Below are 16,286 nucleotides of genomic sequence, written 5' to 3'. Positions count from 1 at the left end.
TTGTCTGAAATCAAAGATATTTACATGGACCACTATTGAATACAATGAAATATGGTTAGGACTAGAGGGACTCAGTTTATCCTGAAAAAAATATGTAAATCCTCTGGGCAGGCTCTGTGAAAAAAAAAATGATTATTCGATTACACAGTGAATTCTCAATCGTCTTCATGGTATGAAAAGGACAAGGATATCTTTGAAATGCATGCCAAAGGTGACTCGATTTCGGGAACTTAAAATGCGAAGGAAATTTGAATTTTATTTACACATTGAGACAATAGTAATATTTCCGATCGGATTTTGGATACAACCCTCAATCCCCCGCACGATTCAGAATACATACATGTATGGACAAATACGTACATATATAGATATCGCAAAATCTGTTAATAGCTCAAAAATGAAATGAAGCAGAAGGTCGACGCTTGGTTCAGGGTATACATTTATACATACATATACATATATATTAGTCGTCCGACCAGCGCACTAACTGGTTTTTATGCAATTCTTGATTACATTATTCTATGTAATAAAAAATACAAAAATTAAAAATAAATATGTATTTTAATTATTTCGACCACGATTGTATATATTTCTAACAGTTATATACATTGTCTATGCGTTACTTCTTATAATGTAACTATTTTGGTTTTTAGATGAAAATAAAGAAAATAACCAAACCTAGCAATGACTTCGTTTAACTCTACAATCAACAAATAAATAAAGGATGACAAAAATATCTCGCTTTGAAGACACCTTTCAATAGGGCCGAAAAACAATTGATTTTCAATAGAATCCGACCTAGCACTGGCCCGAAGACTCCAGATCATTCAATTTCTTTGTCAAACAGTTGTCAAATCTAATTAATTAAATAAATACAAATATTTGCACGTTCTTGTTTTATATTTTGATATTGAATGAATTTGTTAAATCAAAGACGGTCATCGTAGACAAACTTCTTGTCATATCATCAGAATAAAATCTAATTCGATTGGTCTTTCTCGGAAGTTTAGGAAGAGATACGATAGACGTTACGTATTTTTAATTCCATTTAAATTATTATTACGATGGACAACAATTTATATACATAGAAAATTTAAACAAATTAATTTATATATTACTAAATCATAATGATCGATTATATGACATCTGATTCTGCATTTCTTACATCTTATTATTTATAATTTATCGGATGTGGATGTGGACGCAAGCAGTATGTACTCATATCATCGTTAGATCATATAATCGATATGTATATTGGTGAAAATGACCATCTCTAATCTAGGGCAAAAGGCGTCTACCTACAAATACAAGTGAAGAAAATTGTTTGTGGAAAATATACAAATTTTCTTTAAAAATGGGCACCCTATCTGATTTCGGTCAAATAGCTTTAAAATGGGATCCCAAAAATTTAGAAATCCGCACAATGTCAGTAGAGAAAACCTTGGAGCCATTAGTTTTGCAAGTAACAACGCTTGTGAACACTAAAGGGCCGAGCAAAAAGAAAAAAGGTGAGGCTGCTATTCAAATTTCATTTTTTTTGTTTAATGATTCATTCAAGGCGTATATTCAGTCTGAAATGAATGAGTACATTTTAAGTTAATACTATGTGTACAAATGAGAAATGGGTTGGTGGACAACCTAAATTTCTCCGTGTAAAACTATGTAGTGTGTTTGTGTATGTGTGTCTATTAAATAGTACACACGGACGATGTACGCATGTAATTATATGTATGCATATATACATATGTACGTGTACATATATAATGATCTACTTGGGAGATGGATGAGAAACAATTTTTTAACAATGCACTGTGTTCATTCAATTTTGAAAACAATGAGATATGTTTCAATGAATGAAGAAATTACTTGCAAAAGCATAAATAATATATTGACATACATAATTATGTATGTATCATATGATTTACGTGTCAACCATGAGTTAGAAAAACTAATTACAAAAAATAGTTGGAATTGAATATAACCAAAGTTTTCGTAAGCAATACGCAGAATCAAGAAAATCGACCTATAACAATTGCAGTTACAAGCAATTTCTAAGAATGTGCATATCGCCCACTAATGCATTACGAAACTAACTAAAATTTCACTGGCTCAAAGTATATTAGGGATAAACTTTGTGACACTGATTGGGAAAGTATACATATAGTGGCTTACACCATACAATGACCCAATAATTTAGAAATGTCAGTTCTTACACTGTTCACAAAAGTATATATACACACCAAGGGGCTGTACACAAACGATGGCTTATTAGACTTTTTGAACATCTTTAAAAAAAAAAAAAAAAAAACATAAAATTAAATTAAAAGCGCCAGCAAAGAGATTGTTTTCGTCTGGCTTTTGGCAATTGGCTTGAATTGCGACATGTATGTTCTTAAAATATTGAATGCTTAAATTTTAAATTAAATCCAATCTATTTGTCTTAACCGTTTAATTTAGGCGTTCGTCTTTAGAACTCATAATAATTTACATTAAAACTGGTCGATTTTGTATTTAATTATTTATCAGCATGTTGTAAAATGCTATAAGCTAAAAGCTATAAGTAGAACGCATATCAAAGACAAAATTTATTCAATAAAATCGCTTCATAAATAGGTGTACATATGTAAAGAAAACAAATTGATTTTTTTAAATGCAACTTGGTTTAGGTATTTTCAGGAGATATTATTTGATGTAATTTTATTTTTTAATTTTAGGCAAATCCAAGCGCGCAAGTGCTTTAGTGGCCGCTGTTGAGAAAGCAACAGAAAACTTTATACAGAAAGGAGAGCAAATTGCCTACGAGAACCCAGATATTACACAAGAAATGCTTTCTGCCGTTGATGAGGTGCGCAAAACTGGAGATGCCATGAGCATTGCCGCAAGAGAATTTTCCGAGGATCCTTGCAGTTCCTTGAAGCGAGGGAACATGGTTCGAGCTGCAAGAAATTTGCTCTCGGCAGTTACACGCTTATTAATCTTAGCAGATATGGTGGATGTTCATTTGTTGCTTAAGTCGCTGCACATTGTTGAAGATGATCTAAACAAACTTAAGAATGCGTCCAGCCAGGACGAGCTTATGAACAACATGAGGGTAAAAATACATTCAGCTCGAAACATTACCACTCTCACAATATAATCTAATTTATTAACTAGCAATTTGGTCGTAACGCTGGAGAGCTCATCAAACAGGCAGCGAAGCGTCAACAGGAGCTTAAGGATCCGCAATTGCGAGATGACTTGGCTGCTGCACGAGCAATGCTCAAGAAGCATTCGACCATGCTTCTGACAGCATCTAAAGTGTATGTTCGTCATCCGGAATTGGATCTAGCCAAAGTCAACAGAGATTTTATATTGAAGCAAGTGTGCGATGCGGTCAATACCATCAGCGACGTGGCTCAAGGCAAATCATCACAGCCCACGGATGTTTACAGTGGTGCAGGAGAGCTTGCTGCGGCTTTGGATGATTTTGATGTGGGATTATTTTACTTTATGTAAATTTCGCAGACCTGACACTTTTTCCTATATTCATTATAGGAGGGCATCGTAATGGATCCCATGACTTATAGCGATAAGCGCTCACGTCAACTGCTTGAAGAACGTCTTGAGAGTATTATCAGCGCTGCTGCCCTGATGGCCGACGCAGACTGTACAAGGGACGAGCGCAGGGAGAGAATTGTAGCCGAATGCAATGCTGTCCGTCAAGCTCTACAAGATCTCCTATCTGAATACATGTCAAACGTAAATTACTTTGAAGCCATACGCAAATTCAGAAATAATTTTAATACTAAACATTCATATATCTCTAGATGGGTCAAAAAGACAACAGCCCCGGTCTGGATCGTGCTATTGATCAAATGTGTCGTAAAACGAGAGATTTGCGTAGGCAGTTGCGTAAAGCTGTCGTGGACCATGTATCGGATTCATTTTTAGAGACAACAACGCCTTTAATTGATCTAATTGAAGCCGCTAAGTCTGGTAATGAAAAACTAGTGCGGGAAAAGGCTGAGATATTTACAAAACATGCTGAGAAATTAGTTGAAGTTGCGAATCTCGTGTGCAGCATGTCGAATAACGAAGACGGCGTTAAGATGGTTCGATATGCGGCTGCCCAGATCGAAAGTCTATGCCCCCAAGTAATAAATGCAGCATCAATACTCACAGTTCGACCCAACTCAAAGGTTGCCCAAGAAAACATGGCCGCCTATCGGCAGGCATGGGAGGTGCAAGTTCGAATTTTAACAGAAGCTGTGGATGACATTACAACCATAGACGACTTTTTGGCTGTCTCCGAAAATCATATTCTTGAAGACGTAAACAAATGCGTTATGGCACTACAAGTTGGCGATGCTAAAGATCTACGCGGAACGGCTGGCTCTATTCAAGGGCGATCATCACGCGTATGCAACGTTGTTGAGGCTGAGATGGACAACTACGAACCATGTATTTATACAAAACGAGTTCTGGAAGCAGTTAAAGTTCTACGCGAACAAGGTATGTATTGATGCACTTACATTTATAATTAGTACTAAAGGTCTAGCACATAATAAGCGACTATGACTACTAAATGAAGAGTTAAATTAGTTTTATCACTAAGCATACAATACTTAGGCGGGACTCTTGGAGCAACTTGTCTTAAATCAATTCGTATTTGGTCGGGTCCCCTTACGAAAATATGGGACCCCGCTTAAACAGTTCAACCGCAGTGATCGACTCTTATAAAAGGCCACACTATATTTTGTTTTTCTTTCTCCGCGGCTTACTCTCAAATATGTGTAATCTGCAGTGAATAAATATTTAAATTTATTTGCCAAGTCATCATGTATCTAATCTTTAGAGAGAAGAGTATACCAATACCATTAAAAGTTTACCACGCTAAAGCATTAACAGAAAGAATAGAAATACAAAACTGATAGAAAATTAATGAATATGTGTTATTATGAACTGAGTTGCAGATCTAATAGTTACATTGGTTGTCAGTCACAAAATTCTCATTGAAATTAATATAAATTAAATGTCATTCCTTATTTTACAGTTATGATCAAGTTTGAACAGCGAGTTGATGCTGCAGTCGAGGCCCTCTCGGCTAATACCAACAAAAATGTGGATGAGAATGACTTTATTGATGCTTCCCGATTGGTATACGATGGTGTTCGTGAAATTCGTCGTGCAGTGTTAATGAACCGAGTAAGAATACATAAATTGAAATTTTATATATCAATAAACATTATTCTGGGGCATAAAATACATTTAAATCTTAATTCATCAAATTATTGGAGCTCTGGAAACTTTTGCAAAATGAATTACAGCTATGAGCATCTGTGATACTATTTTTCTTTACAATTACTAAAGAGTTAAAAAGTTATATTTCCTGTGTTAATTTTTGCTCATAAATTACTTAATTTTATATACTGTCCCATTTCTTTTACTATCAAAAAGTAGAGTTGCTTTTCATATGTATTTAATTTTAGCAACTAGGTTAACTGTTTAAATGTCTACCGTCTATTAATTTTAACTTTTATTTTTGTTTCAGAGCTCTGACGATCTAGATACTGACACAGAATTTGAGCCTGTAGAAGACTTGACATTGGAAACTCGTAGTCGATGTAAGCATAAAATTACTCTGTTCAAATACTAAAAAAAAATTTTGATTTTTGCAATGGATTGAATTCGCTTTTGCTTATATGAAATAATGTTATTTCAGTTTAATGCCATTTGCGATTTGTTTAGGTCTAAAAAGAAAAATACTAATTGACTAATATTTCATTTGCAGCGAGCGCTCATACTGGAGATCAAACTGTTGACGAATATCCGGACATTAGTGGAATTTGTACTGCTAGAGTAAGAGAGTCAGCAGTTGCAAACAATACTGGACTTTAATGTTCCTTTATTTTAATTAGGAAGCGATGCGTAAGATGACGGAAGAGGATAAGCAAAAAATTGCCCAACAAGTTGAGTTGTTTCGCCGCGAAAAACTTACATTTGATTCAGAAGTCGCCAAGTGGGATGACACTGGCAACGACATTATTTTCTTGGCAAAACATATGTGTATGATAATGATGGAAATGACGGACTTCACAAGGTAATTTAAGAATTTAGTTCTGAGCGTCTGTAGTCGATCCCGACCTAGATACATATATTGTACATATGTATCACTTCTTTTGACCAGCGAATCCAAGGATAGTTTAGATATGTATTCTCTTATAGAGCACGCAGTATGTATCTATTTTATACCAAACAATAAGTAATTTCTAGACCATTGAAAACCTCAGTGATGATTTAACTGACAGGGTAAAATGTTATAGTTATAAGCAATTCTTTTTATGAACTGGTGAATGCCCACTAAAAATTCTATCTCTTCGCTTTTATAGAGGCCGTGGCCCATTAAAGACCACCATGGATGTTATCAATGCCGCCAAAAAAATATCTGAAGCTGGTACTAAACTGGATAAGCTAACTCGTGAAATAGCAGAGCAATGCCCTGAGAGCAGCACTAAAAAAGATTTATTGGCGTACTTGCAACGCATCGCTCTCTACTGTCATCAAATCCAGATTACTTCTAAGGTCAAAGCGGATGTTCAAAATATAAGTGGCGAATTGATCGTTTCTGGGGTAAGAATACATTATTTGTTTTATAATTAGGTATAATTATTAAAGTTGTATTTTGGACATCTTTCAGCTGGATAGCGCAACTTCTTTGATTCAGGCCGCTAAGAATCTGATGAATGCTGTTGTATTGACCGTAAAATATTCTTACGTGGCTTCAACTAAATACACAAGACAAGGCACTGTTACTGTAAGTTTTTAATTTATTTTGATTATATATATGTTAATATTAACTTTTTTTTGCTCTGTTCCTGTCTTTAGTCTCCAATCGTCGTTTGGAAAATGAAGGCGCCAGAGAAAAAGCCATTGGTGCGGCCTGAGAAGCCAGAAGAAGTTCGAGCTAAAGTTCGAAAGGGATCCCAGAAGAAAGTTCAAAATCCAATTCATGCTCTTTCTGAATTCCAGAGTCCCGCTGATGCTGTTTAAGGGAATTAAATCGAATATTATAATTTAAAGTATTATATACCCACTTGATACAATTTTATTATATAAATGTACTTCTAAACGGTAAAAGTTTAATGTTATCATCAAAGATATATATTTTACGATTGCCCGTAATAAATAATGATATAGTAATTTTTTTCTGACTTACTGACTGGTTTTATAATTACATGTGGAATTTGAGATAGAGTTAAGTTATAATAGTAAGTAAATAAACCTTTTCATTTGATAATTTCTATATTCCTACAATTAGGACAACGATATAACGCAAACGATTGTATGTATGTTTAAGCAGTCTCGTATAGATGCTGCGCTCGCATCAGTTAGCTTTCGTCAGCATACATTTTACACTGCTTGATTTTCTTGGTTCAAAACCCAGCCAACATTTAAAACAGGCGCAACGAAGACATCTGTTCATAATAGCGGTAAGCTCGTCGGGCATCATTAAGCTTGACGGCAAATAAATAAAGTAAATAGTTTGATGAAATATTGTATTCAAGACTGTGGTGTATCCAACATTAACATTTCTAATATTTATGCTCTCAATTAATCAAAGGTAAAAATAAAATTAAGCGGATTTACGTAGGTTGAAATCTATTCAAATTTCACGTAAAATGCTATTTTTATCCTGCCACTTTGCTATTTGAACTAATCTCTTTCGATTTTTTGGAAATGAAGAATTATCGATTATAAAGTGAAATAGATTTTATATTAATTGCAGACAGGGAGGTAAACCCGAAGCCTATAAAAATCATAAACTATTATACTTTGATTTACCATTTTCATAAAAACATTCTCTATATGTAACATCCAATTTATTACCACTTTATTTTGCAGTTGCAGTTTATCCTCCTATTCTCTTAAAAATATCTTTTAATAAAATTTTCTTATTTTAAAATTTTTTTTTTGTGTCAACTAATCAAGAATTACGTGTTTATCTTGTCTATTTAGTCTTTTTTTTTTATATTAAACGCAGATAAACCAAATGCACTCAACTTGAATAGTATATTTTAATTGATAAATACTAATTGTTTGATCAATATATCTTACAAAAGTGGAAAATTAGTTCAAAGCTTTTTGGACGCAGGACAACGCTAGGCAGTTACGTTCATTTCCAATATTCAAGTTATAAACATAATTTTAGTGACGATTGAAGGATGAAATAAACAAATTAATTAAAAATAACATTGAAATTTGTATAATTATTCATTTTCATGCTTCTTGAATTACAAAACTACTACTAGTTAACGGATTATCCTCATTTGGTACATTTCGAAACTCTTCCTTTGAATTGTTGTCACCTGAAGAAGAAAAAATAAGGAGACAAATATATGAATATCATTAAATATAATAATATATATCACACTATTTACAGTTTAAAGGAATTAAGGAATATTCTTATGAATAATGCAAGGATTAGGAGCATAGGGATTAAGTAAATATGTAACTTACGTGGGTCTGGAATGTTGCTCTCCATAGGTTCTTTATTTGATTTATTTTCATAGATGCTGTTGTCATCTAAAGCACTGTCGTCATCTATGTTACTTGAGCTTTCAATCCTCCGGAGTTCGATTTGTAAATCTTCTCTGCGGCGTTCCAATAGGTTTTCCAACTCGCATTTACTTTTAGCGAGCAGCTTCTCTGTTTGTACCGTATGAATTCGAGGTTGAAAATATATGTGAGGTTTGCTCTTTGTACGAATTTGATTTTGTTGATAAATCATTGATGATTCCCAAGCTTTGAAGTCTCTGAGGCGTGCCATTTTCTTCTCTAAACATCTGATTTCGAGCTGTTTTCGCTTTCTATCTAAAAATAACAAATCACGTTCTTTTTGAAGCAGAGCTCTTTCTTGTTGCTCTTGATTTTCAAGTTTTTTTTCAATGAGGGCCTTTTTCTCCTCGGTTTTCTTTAATCGTGACTCCTCTTGGCAGAATTTTTGTAGTGTTCCTAAAAGTGAGCCAAACATGCGACGGTTGCGTGCTCTCGACTCGGAATCGATTCCTTGAGCCTCAACAATTTCCTCCCTCGAAGGCAATTCTCTAATTACACGTGAATTCAGCCGAGGGGTTGGTAGCCACATTTCGTCCTTGTCCGAAACCCGATTGAATACCAATTTTCCATCGTGCGTACGCCGCTTTTGTTTTAGTGGGTCGTGACGCTGGCTGGTCTTATCTTCATTTTGTTCGTTTTTCTTACTTAAGATATCTGGATTATATTTCTCTACTCTGAAAAATAAGCACTCGTAATATGTATTTATTAGGATGTTTCGAAATAAATACCTAGGTTCCTTCAGACCCCTTCCAACAAGGCGGCGAATGTTGTCATTCAGCGAGATTAATGACTGTCTGGCCGAATGCAACTTCTTCTCCAGATCTCCAACAGAGGATGAAGCAATATTATCTTCCATCTTAAAATAAAAAATTATACTTGGATAGATGAATTTTAGTAGCTGAGGGTGACAGCAGTTGAAGCGATAGACTTATCGATATTTTAGTGCTGGCATGCTTTTGAGTGTTTCTGAAAGGTATTCCCGATGAATATTTTGACATAGATACAATTATGTATTTCAATAGCCATTCAAAATATAAAAACTTACTTCTGATGTTTTTAAAACTTGTATTGTATATATTTATATAAATGTTCTATTTAAGCTCATTATCAATTTAAAATGTTTCATGTATTGTTTATATGCTATACATGTGTTTTTTTTTTTAAACATAATTCTCTAAATTCAAATGTGGTTAGACCAATAAATCATTCAGTAGTCAAACCTATTAACAGTACACATCGCAGATTTAATAATACATCCAACTTATCCACCGTATTTGGAATTAATTTGGAATTAATTCAAAAAATGATTTGTGTATTATAAAAATCTGTAAAATGGTTATTGTAAATAGTATTCAATAGAACTATTGAGTGAATTAAAAATATTGAGCATGCTATTTCTTTTAAATTTAAAGAAATAATAAAATAAAATTTAATTGTCTTTGATTATTAACGGGTATTCATTGTATATTTTTAAAAACCAAATATGTGTTTCTAATATTCACAAATAAATTTTGAATTTTTAATAACCATTGATGGATTGTAAAATGAGTATCTTCATACTCATGTCTTATCCATATTCATCGTTCCAAGTCGACGCTACCTGTATATAATCTACACATATAAAATGTCTAAATTGTATATTGCTATCGATTGTCTCAAAGCGCAAATCTTGTTTTGGTCATAATTATATTTGAAAAAAGTAGTCCTCTATTCCGTGAATTTATATGAATTAGGTGCAGATTATACATTAGATAGTGTCGTTTTTAATATAAAAAAATAAAGGAAGAGGGATGGCTGGTTCAGATTTACTTGCGACAATTGTACTGAATGATTTAAAAGAAATCGGAATTAAACATAAAGGAAAAAAACCAAAAATTATAAAGGTAAATATATAAACAAAATTGTACGAATGTATAGATTTCTTCATGACATCAAATGATGTGACGTGCGTATTTGTAGCATTCAAGCGGTCAGCGGTTGTTTCATCAGGGATTGGAGCATCTGAAATTGACTGACGCATTTCTTGCAAGCGGCGCTGTAGTTCAGGTGCCTCAATTTATCACAGAAGCCTGTAGCTATATTTTGGAGAATTCGGAAACGGAGGGGATCTTTCGTAAAGCTGGCTCTGCTGCAAAACAACGAGAAATTCGCGTAATACAGATTTATTTCAATTATTTGCGCTCTTTTTCAAACTACGTTTAATTGCAGAAATGCCTTGAAGCTGGTCAACCACTGGGAAAATTATATCGTGTGATCGATGTGGCCAACATTGTTAGTTATTTTTTTCGAGAACTTCCCGAGCCGCTTATACCGGTCGAGTTGCATGAAACACTTGTGCGCTGTCTGATGATTGGCGAGCCCAATCGCATTCGATCAATACAGTTGGCATGCTTGTTAATTACGCCACTAAATGTACATACTTTGGCATATTTTATGCAATTTCTGCAAACCATCACACGACATGTGAAATATAATAAAATGAGTGCTGAAAATTTGGCAATTGTGATTGCTCCCAGCATAATGCCCTACCGTGATATAAATAGCGTCAGGTTTAAGAATCATATTAAATTAGTCGAATTGCTGATTAAGAACTCGAACATTATTGGAACTATTCCCGCTCATATTAAAGAAAAACTCAAGAACACATCGAACTTAGTGCAAACTAAAAAGACTGTTGGCGTCCACTGCTCAGCCATCAAAAGTAAAATGAGGAGAAGTCGTAAGTATACAAAAATTTATTTGGAAACAATAATAAAAAATTTTCTTTAACTAGATTTATTCAATGGCCTCAAAACCATGGTTGGATCTTCTGCTAATGCGACTGGGCATGCTCATTCGCCTTCAAAATCAGTTGAAAAGCCGAGAGCTTTGCATAAAGCAAAATCGCAACAGAATTGTATGATTGAGCCCATGGATACTTCCCCTAGAACATCCACTAATAGGGAAGCGTTTACTAAATCTGTAAGCGTACTCAATGTAAACGAAAAGTACGTATTCTTAAAGGAATTTGTGTTGCCTTTACACTATGCATTTAATGCATTAGCAATCTTATAAAACTCAAACAGAGACTCTAAACATCACTTCTCTGTTTATATTTGATATTTGCAGGAGGCACAGACGCTTAACATTAAATGCGGCTGCAAATGAAGGATCTATGAAACCAAGCTCATGTCCAACAACTTTAAGTGGCACGGACCGAAGATGGAGTCTCATTAGTACAGGGTGGGCGAAGTGTAAAAAGAAAGAAAAGATGTTACATAATTTAAATAGTTCAGTTTCCGATGCATTGGAAAACAAAGATCCCGTCGGTGAAATCCAATCAAAGTTGGATCCAACTATTTCAAAAAGAGAATACGACGCAATTACTGATCGTCTAGCGACAATTAGCACAAATGCTCCACAGCCAAAACTGAGCAGTGAAAAAATCCCTAACAGTAGCCAAACTCCTTTAGAACAAAACAATGAAAAATGTCAACGGCAAGTTCGAAGAAGTATTACCAAACAGTATGCCAATTCACCAGTGAAACTAAGAACGTTACAGAAGTCAAATACTCCCACAAACATTGTCAGGCACAAGACCTGGCATCTGAACTCAGAAGCTAAGTTTCCTAGTAAACTGCCCATACCCAAAATACCAGACTCAGATAAAGTTATGACAGATGTTTCGAACCGAACAGCCAAGCAAGAAGAGCCTAACTGCGAGCAATGGTTGCCAGCAAACATATTTTTTCAAAACTCAGCTCTAAAAGAAAATAAAGACCAATTTTGCACACAAAGTCAGGATTCAGCATTATTGCAAACTCCGTATTCCCAATTCAAAAATAAGAATCGAATCAAAACTGTAACTGGTCCATTCAAGACCCCTATAGGCCGTAAGAAATCGCTGGCCTTTGGCTCGGCTATTCATATGTTTGATGTGGATCAAGGGCGCGAATCGATTGCCCGCCTTCGCACTGAAAATGCTGGAATGGTTTTAGCAAAAGCAAAGTTGTTCGATGACTTTAGCAGCTGAATAGCTGATCCTTAATTATTGTTTATATGTTTGAAATGCATATATCAAAGTTCAGAGTTAAGCAGATAAGAAAGTACAAAATTATACAAGCCTTCAAAGCAAAAGACTATCGTTATTTATACAAATCGTTTAATACTATAATTTGAAACATTCAATATAATCTAAGCTGTCAATAAAGCTTAAATAATATCAGAAATTCATTAGTATGATTATAATATTTAAAAACAATTGCTACTCCTCGCATGTTAGGTATGTTCTTGGACGAACGTGGGATTGTTTGTCATTCTCAACGTACAAAACGATCGAGAATACCCTTAAGCCTACGCCTTGGAAGACCACGGCTCTAGAGATAAGATACTTTTTCAAAGAGGTAAAACACACCTTTAGTCGAAAGAATAATTTGCCTATTTGATAAGAATTTTAAATAAAAGGGGTTTGATTTTCGTAGCACCAATGAGTTCAATCTACATTCTTGTCTCTCAAATAATGTGTACATAGTATAATTGTCGATAGTAAAATAATTTTCTTTTCGATCGTGCATGTCACATGAGTTAACCGTTTAAAGTAAAATATAGAATACATAATTTGATAATATATTTTGAATGATTTTTAGCTTTATCTCCAAACTTAACTAAAATGTGGTGAGTAAGTTCCAAAACTGAGGAAGATATATTGAGCTGATACGATGTTACTATATAGATTGATAGTTATAGGTTTCGTCAACCGAGCTTCCAATAATTTATTCATGAATTAGCTATAAAATATGAATACGAATTACATACAAAGCTTATTCCTTACAACATGTTGCAACAGTTCGACTTCTACCAATCTTGACTATTGGCAGACTGAAAAGATTTGCTGTTGTCCGAGTAGAACTGTGAATACCATTTTCGAAATTTTTTTAGGGGGGACTCCTCCGCCACGAGCAGTGGGCTGTTGCGATACATCTTATGATTCCATACATTCATATCCCGTTCGAACTGTAATAAATTCGAAACACTATTATCTAAATCATTTGTAAGCGTAATTCTCGTACCATCACAGTTTCCCCGAAAATAAGAAACTTCATTAAGGCAGCAATCTTTGGGCTACCATAAAATCTGTGAACCACTTTCTGCAATAAAGGCTCTACCGGAGTAACTGTTTGAAATATTTGAAAGCTTCCGATCGATGGTGAGTGCAAAGTGAGATGAACGTAAGCGGGTCCAATCTGTGTTAGAAATAAAATTGAGCAAAATGTGACCCAAAATCTTACAGAAAATAGGAAAAATATGAAAGAGACCTGTTTTCCGATTATAGTCATTTGAAAACATTTAAACTTTCCAAATAATTCAAACATATGGCTCATCTGTATTTCACCTATATGCTTGGTTTCCGATGGGCTCCAACTGGAATTCGATAGTACCAATTAAATGATGCATTAAGATTGCTTCCTTCATATATACCTTGCCTGCCACTGATGATATCCGAGCCAGCTGAATATACTGTGCTTTTGATCAGAGGTACCAGTGATAATATTATCATTGTGAATTGCCCGGAAGTGCGCCAGGTCAGCTCCATTTTCCGGTATCTCTTGAATATGACAGCGTACGTGGAATTCATTGCGACCTTGGTAAACTATTGTTTTGTTTTCAACCTCCTTTGATTCTGGAATATCCCAAGGCAATTCAGAAGCCTCCGCACTATACCATACAAATATGTATCCATGCGCTTCTTTGGAAATCCATTTCTTAATTTTTGTGGCCGGAGGTACTATATTGTAAATTGAAACAATGGCTTGGATTTTGTTTTTAATATAAATCATAAACATGCTCACCGCAAGTGCTGTAAGGAATATTGGTACAGACTCCGTCAGTTCCCCGAAAACTCCAGTGGTGAAAGGGACATTCGATATTGTCCCCAACAACTCGGCCACCAATGCCCAAATTGGCTCCCAAGTGTGGGCAATATGCATCCACCACAAATACTTCATTTTTGAGAGTCCGAAATGCGACGAACTGCTCTCCTAGGCAGGATATATGTGTTGATTCACCGGGACTAAGATTAGAAGATTCGAGAATCCCATACCACCCATTCGGGTAGGGTGGAGGTAACTCTTTTACCCCAATAGTTCGTGATTTTCTTAACCGATTGATTGCAGCCCGTTTTCCATTGCTTTTTATTCCTTTTCCAGTTTGATCTATATCCTTCAATGAGGTTATTAACAAAAGAAATCGAGCTTCGTTTATCAAAAATAAAGTAATATTTATATAATTGAAAAACATAAATTTGTATAAACGTAAAGTGTGAGAAATCCGAGGAATCTAAATAAAAAAACTATAAATTACTCGCACACGATCCACTGAAAGGTGAAAAGCTTTTCATGTCTCAAAAGGGAAACACCATTTACTCCATTATTTAATTTTGTATCTCGAAAAGTATGGGAGACATTCAATTTTCCGATTTGTCAGGTCCTCAAGAGATTCATTATAGTTTTATGTCTCAAGTATTTAAAGCATAAGCTCTGTTATATAGTATAGTATAATAGTCCTAACCGATCTGCCACGCCTCTAGAATATACACATTCGAAATATCAGTCTTTCGCTACAACACGGACAGATATACCGACGGGCATTGCACATAATGAATTGACTCTTTTCACAGCTTGAACGGGTAAAAGGAGAGAATATATTCTGATTTAATTAGGACATACCTTAATCCAATTGAGAGGCACAAAGATTAACCAATACAGGAAACCACAAAGAAAAAAAATCAGTGAACAAATCAAAATAATTGTTCTGAGGTCAATATGTGATAATATAATTAGCCACTGATCATACTTCATTATCGATTTCAAGCCATACAGAAATGATAGCAAATTATTCTTTTCGTAATCCATAATATTTGTTCTTTTTTATTTTATTATTATTTTTTTTTTTTTACTTTTAGTGTAGAGTTAGCATCTGTGTGTGTCCCGTTGTTTGTTGTTTTGCCAAACGCTTTGAATAGAATGCTAGCCTGTTTTTAAATGAAAAACAAAATAATTCAGTTCGTATATAGATGTCGTCCGGAAAGTTGGTATGCAAGTATAATTTGAACATAACAAACAGTATAGACAGCCATCGACGATTAGGAATACATTGGAATAAATAAAGAACCAACGATCTTTGACGCACAGCTGCTGAGCTGATACTCTTTTTCCTATTCCATTTTATTCGAAACTGAAGCCATGAACCCTCCTCTTTGACGGAGTCTCCTGCATCCCGAACATAGAAAGAGTAATTTAAATGCAGACTGACATTTACGCAAATCTCCTACTGGGTCAGACAGTTGAACGGGCTTTTATGAATTACTTGATTGATAGAGATATTGGATATTTTTTTATCTGTAACAAACATCCGCATCAAATCAATGTACGATTTCTGATCTTCTACTATCCATAGGTACACCGTATTTAAATTCAATTGACAGATAAATTACAAATTTTTGCGATAAAGGTAAAATAAACCGAGTCGTAGTAGTTGTCCGAATTTGGTGTTTTCGATGGTAATGAATTGAATTACTTGACTGAAACTTATGCAATGTGGTTTCCTATTGATTATAGTATGAAAGTCATTAAATTGTTGCTTATCACCTCAACCTCTATGCAGATAAGACGTTCTGCAATGGCTTATCAGCAAACGTGTGATAAAAACCACCA

At 34.5% G+C, this 16,286-nt stretch overlaps 4 protein-coding genes across 7 annotated transcripts; 2 read left to right on the top strand and 2 right to left on the bottom strand.

The window, feature by feature from the left end:
- Positions 1-1,260: 1,260 nt before the first annotated feature.
- alpha-Cat (catenin alpha) lies at positions 1,261-7,179 on the top strand. The gene is made up of 12 exons (XM_018112762.3): positions 1,261-1,508; positions 2,715-3,091; positions 3,154-3,471; positions 3,535-3,738; positions 3,807-4,491; positions 5,033-5,184; positions 5,531-5,603; positions 5,771-5,838; positions 5,898-6,079; positions 6,369-6,609; positions 6,677-6,793; positions 6,865-7,179. The coding sequence occupies exons 1-12, from the start codon at positions 1,355-1,357 to the stop codon at positions 7,027-7,029; spliced, it is 2,736 nt and encodes a 911-aa protein (XP_017968251.1). The 5' UTR covers positions 1,261-1,354; the 3' UTR covers positions 7,030-7,179.
- Positions 7,180-8,035: 856 nt separating this feature from the next.
- Pnn (desmosome associated protein-like protein pinnin) lies at positions 8,036-9,543 on the bottom strand. Its single transcript, XM_018112765.3, has 3 exons — positions 9,324-9,543; positions 8,497-9,269; positions 8,036-8,345 (listed from the first exon to the last, which is right to left on the bottom strand). Exons 1-3 carry the CDS (start codon positions 9,449-9,451, stop codon positions 8,257-8,259), a joined length of 990 nt encoding a protein of 329 aa, XP_017968254.1. The 5' UTR covers positions 9,452-9,543; the 3' UTR covers positions 8,036-8,256.
- Positions 9,544-10,225: 682 nt separating this feature from the next.
- Positions 10,226-11,742, top strand: LOC108649139 (rho GTPase-activating protein 11A-like). The gene is made up of 5 exons (XM_089256629.1): positions 10,226-10,478; positions 10,555-10,746; positions 10,804-11,314; positions 11,369-11,586; positions 11,704-11,742. Exons 1-5 carry the CDS (start codon positions 10,386-10,388, stop codon positions 11,740-11,742), a joined length of 1,053 nt encoding a protein of 350 aa, XP_089112755.1. The 5' UTR covers positions 10,226-10,385.
- Positions 11,743-13,295: 1,553 nt separating this feature from the next.
- nvd (cholesterol 7-desaturase nvd) lies at positions 13,296-16,201 on the bottom strand. Of its 4 annotated transcripts, none has more exons than XM_089260455.1 (7): positions 16,150-16,201; positions 15,300-15,604; positions 14,424-14,793; positions 14,053-14,359; positions 13,890-13,995; positions 13,644-13,817; positions 13,296-13,587 (listed from the first exon to the last, which is right to left on the bottom strand). In XM_089260455.1, exons 2-7 carry the CDS (start codon positions 15,483-15,485, stop codon positions 13,429-13,431), a joined length of 1,302 nt encoding a protein of 433 aa, XP_089116581.1. In that variant the 5' UTR covers positions 15,486-15,604; positions 16,150-16,201; the 3' UTR covers positions 13,296-13,428. The 4 variants fall into 4 exon arrangements, with proteins under 4 accessions (XP_089116581.1, XP_089116571.1, XP_030240845.1 ...); XM_089260445.1 differs by having other exon boundaries at positions 16,004-16,150; XM_030384985.2 differs by lacking the exon at positions 16,150-16,201 and adding an exon at positions 15,940-16,148.
- Between the last annotated feature and the right edge of the window lie 85 nt (positions 16,202-16,286).

This window comes from Drosophila navojoa, chromosome 2 (assembly GCF_054131105.1).
Source record: "Drosophila navojoa isolate 15081-1374.11 chromosome 2, UAZ_NAV_1.0, whole genome shotgun sequence".
Taxonomy (NCBI): domain Eukaryota; kingdom Metazoa; phylum Arthropoda; class Insecta; order Diptera; family Drosophilidae; genus Drosophila; species Drosophila navojoa.
The sequence above is the reverse complement of the archived record's forward strand: the minus strand, read 5'-3'. Positions and strand labels throughout refer to the sequence as shown.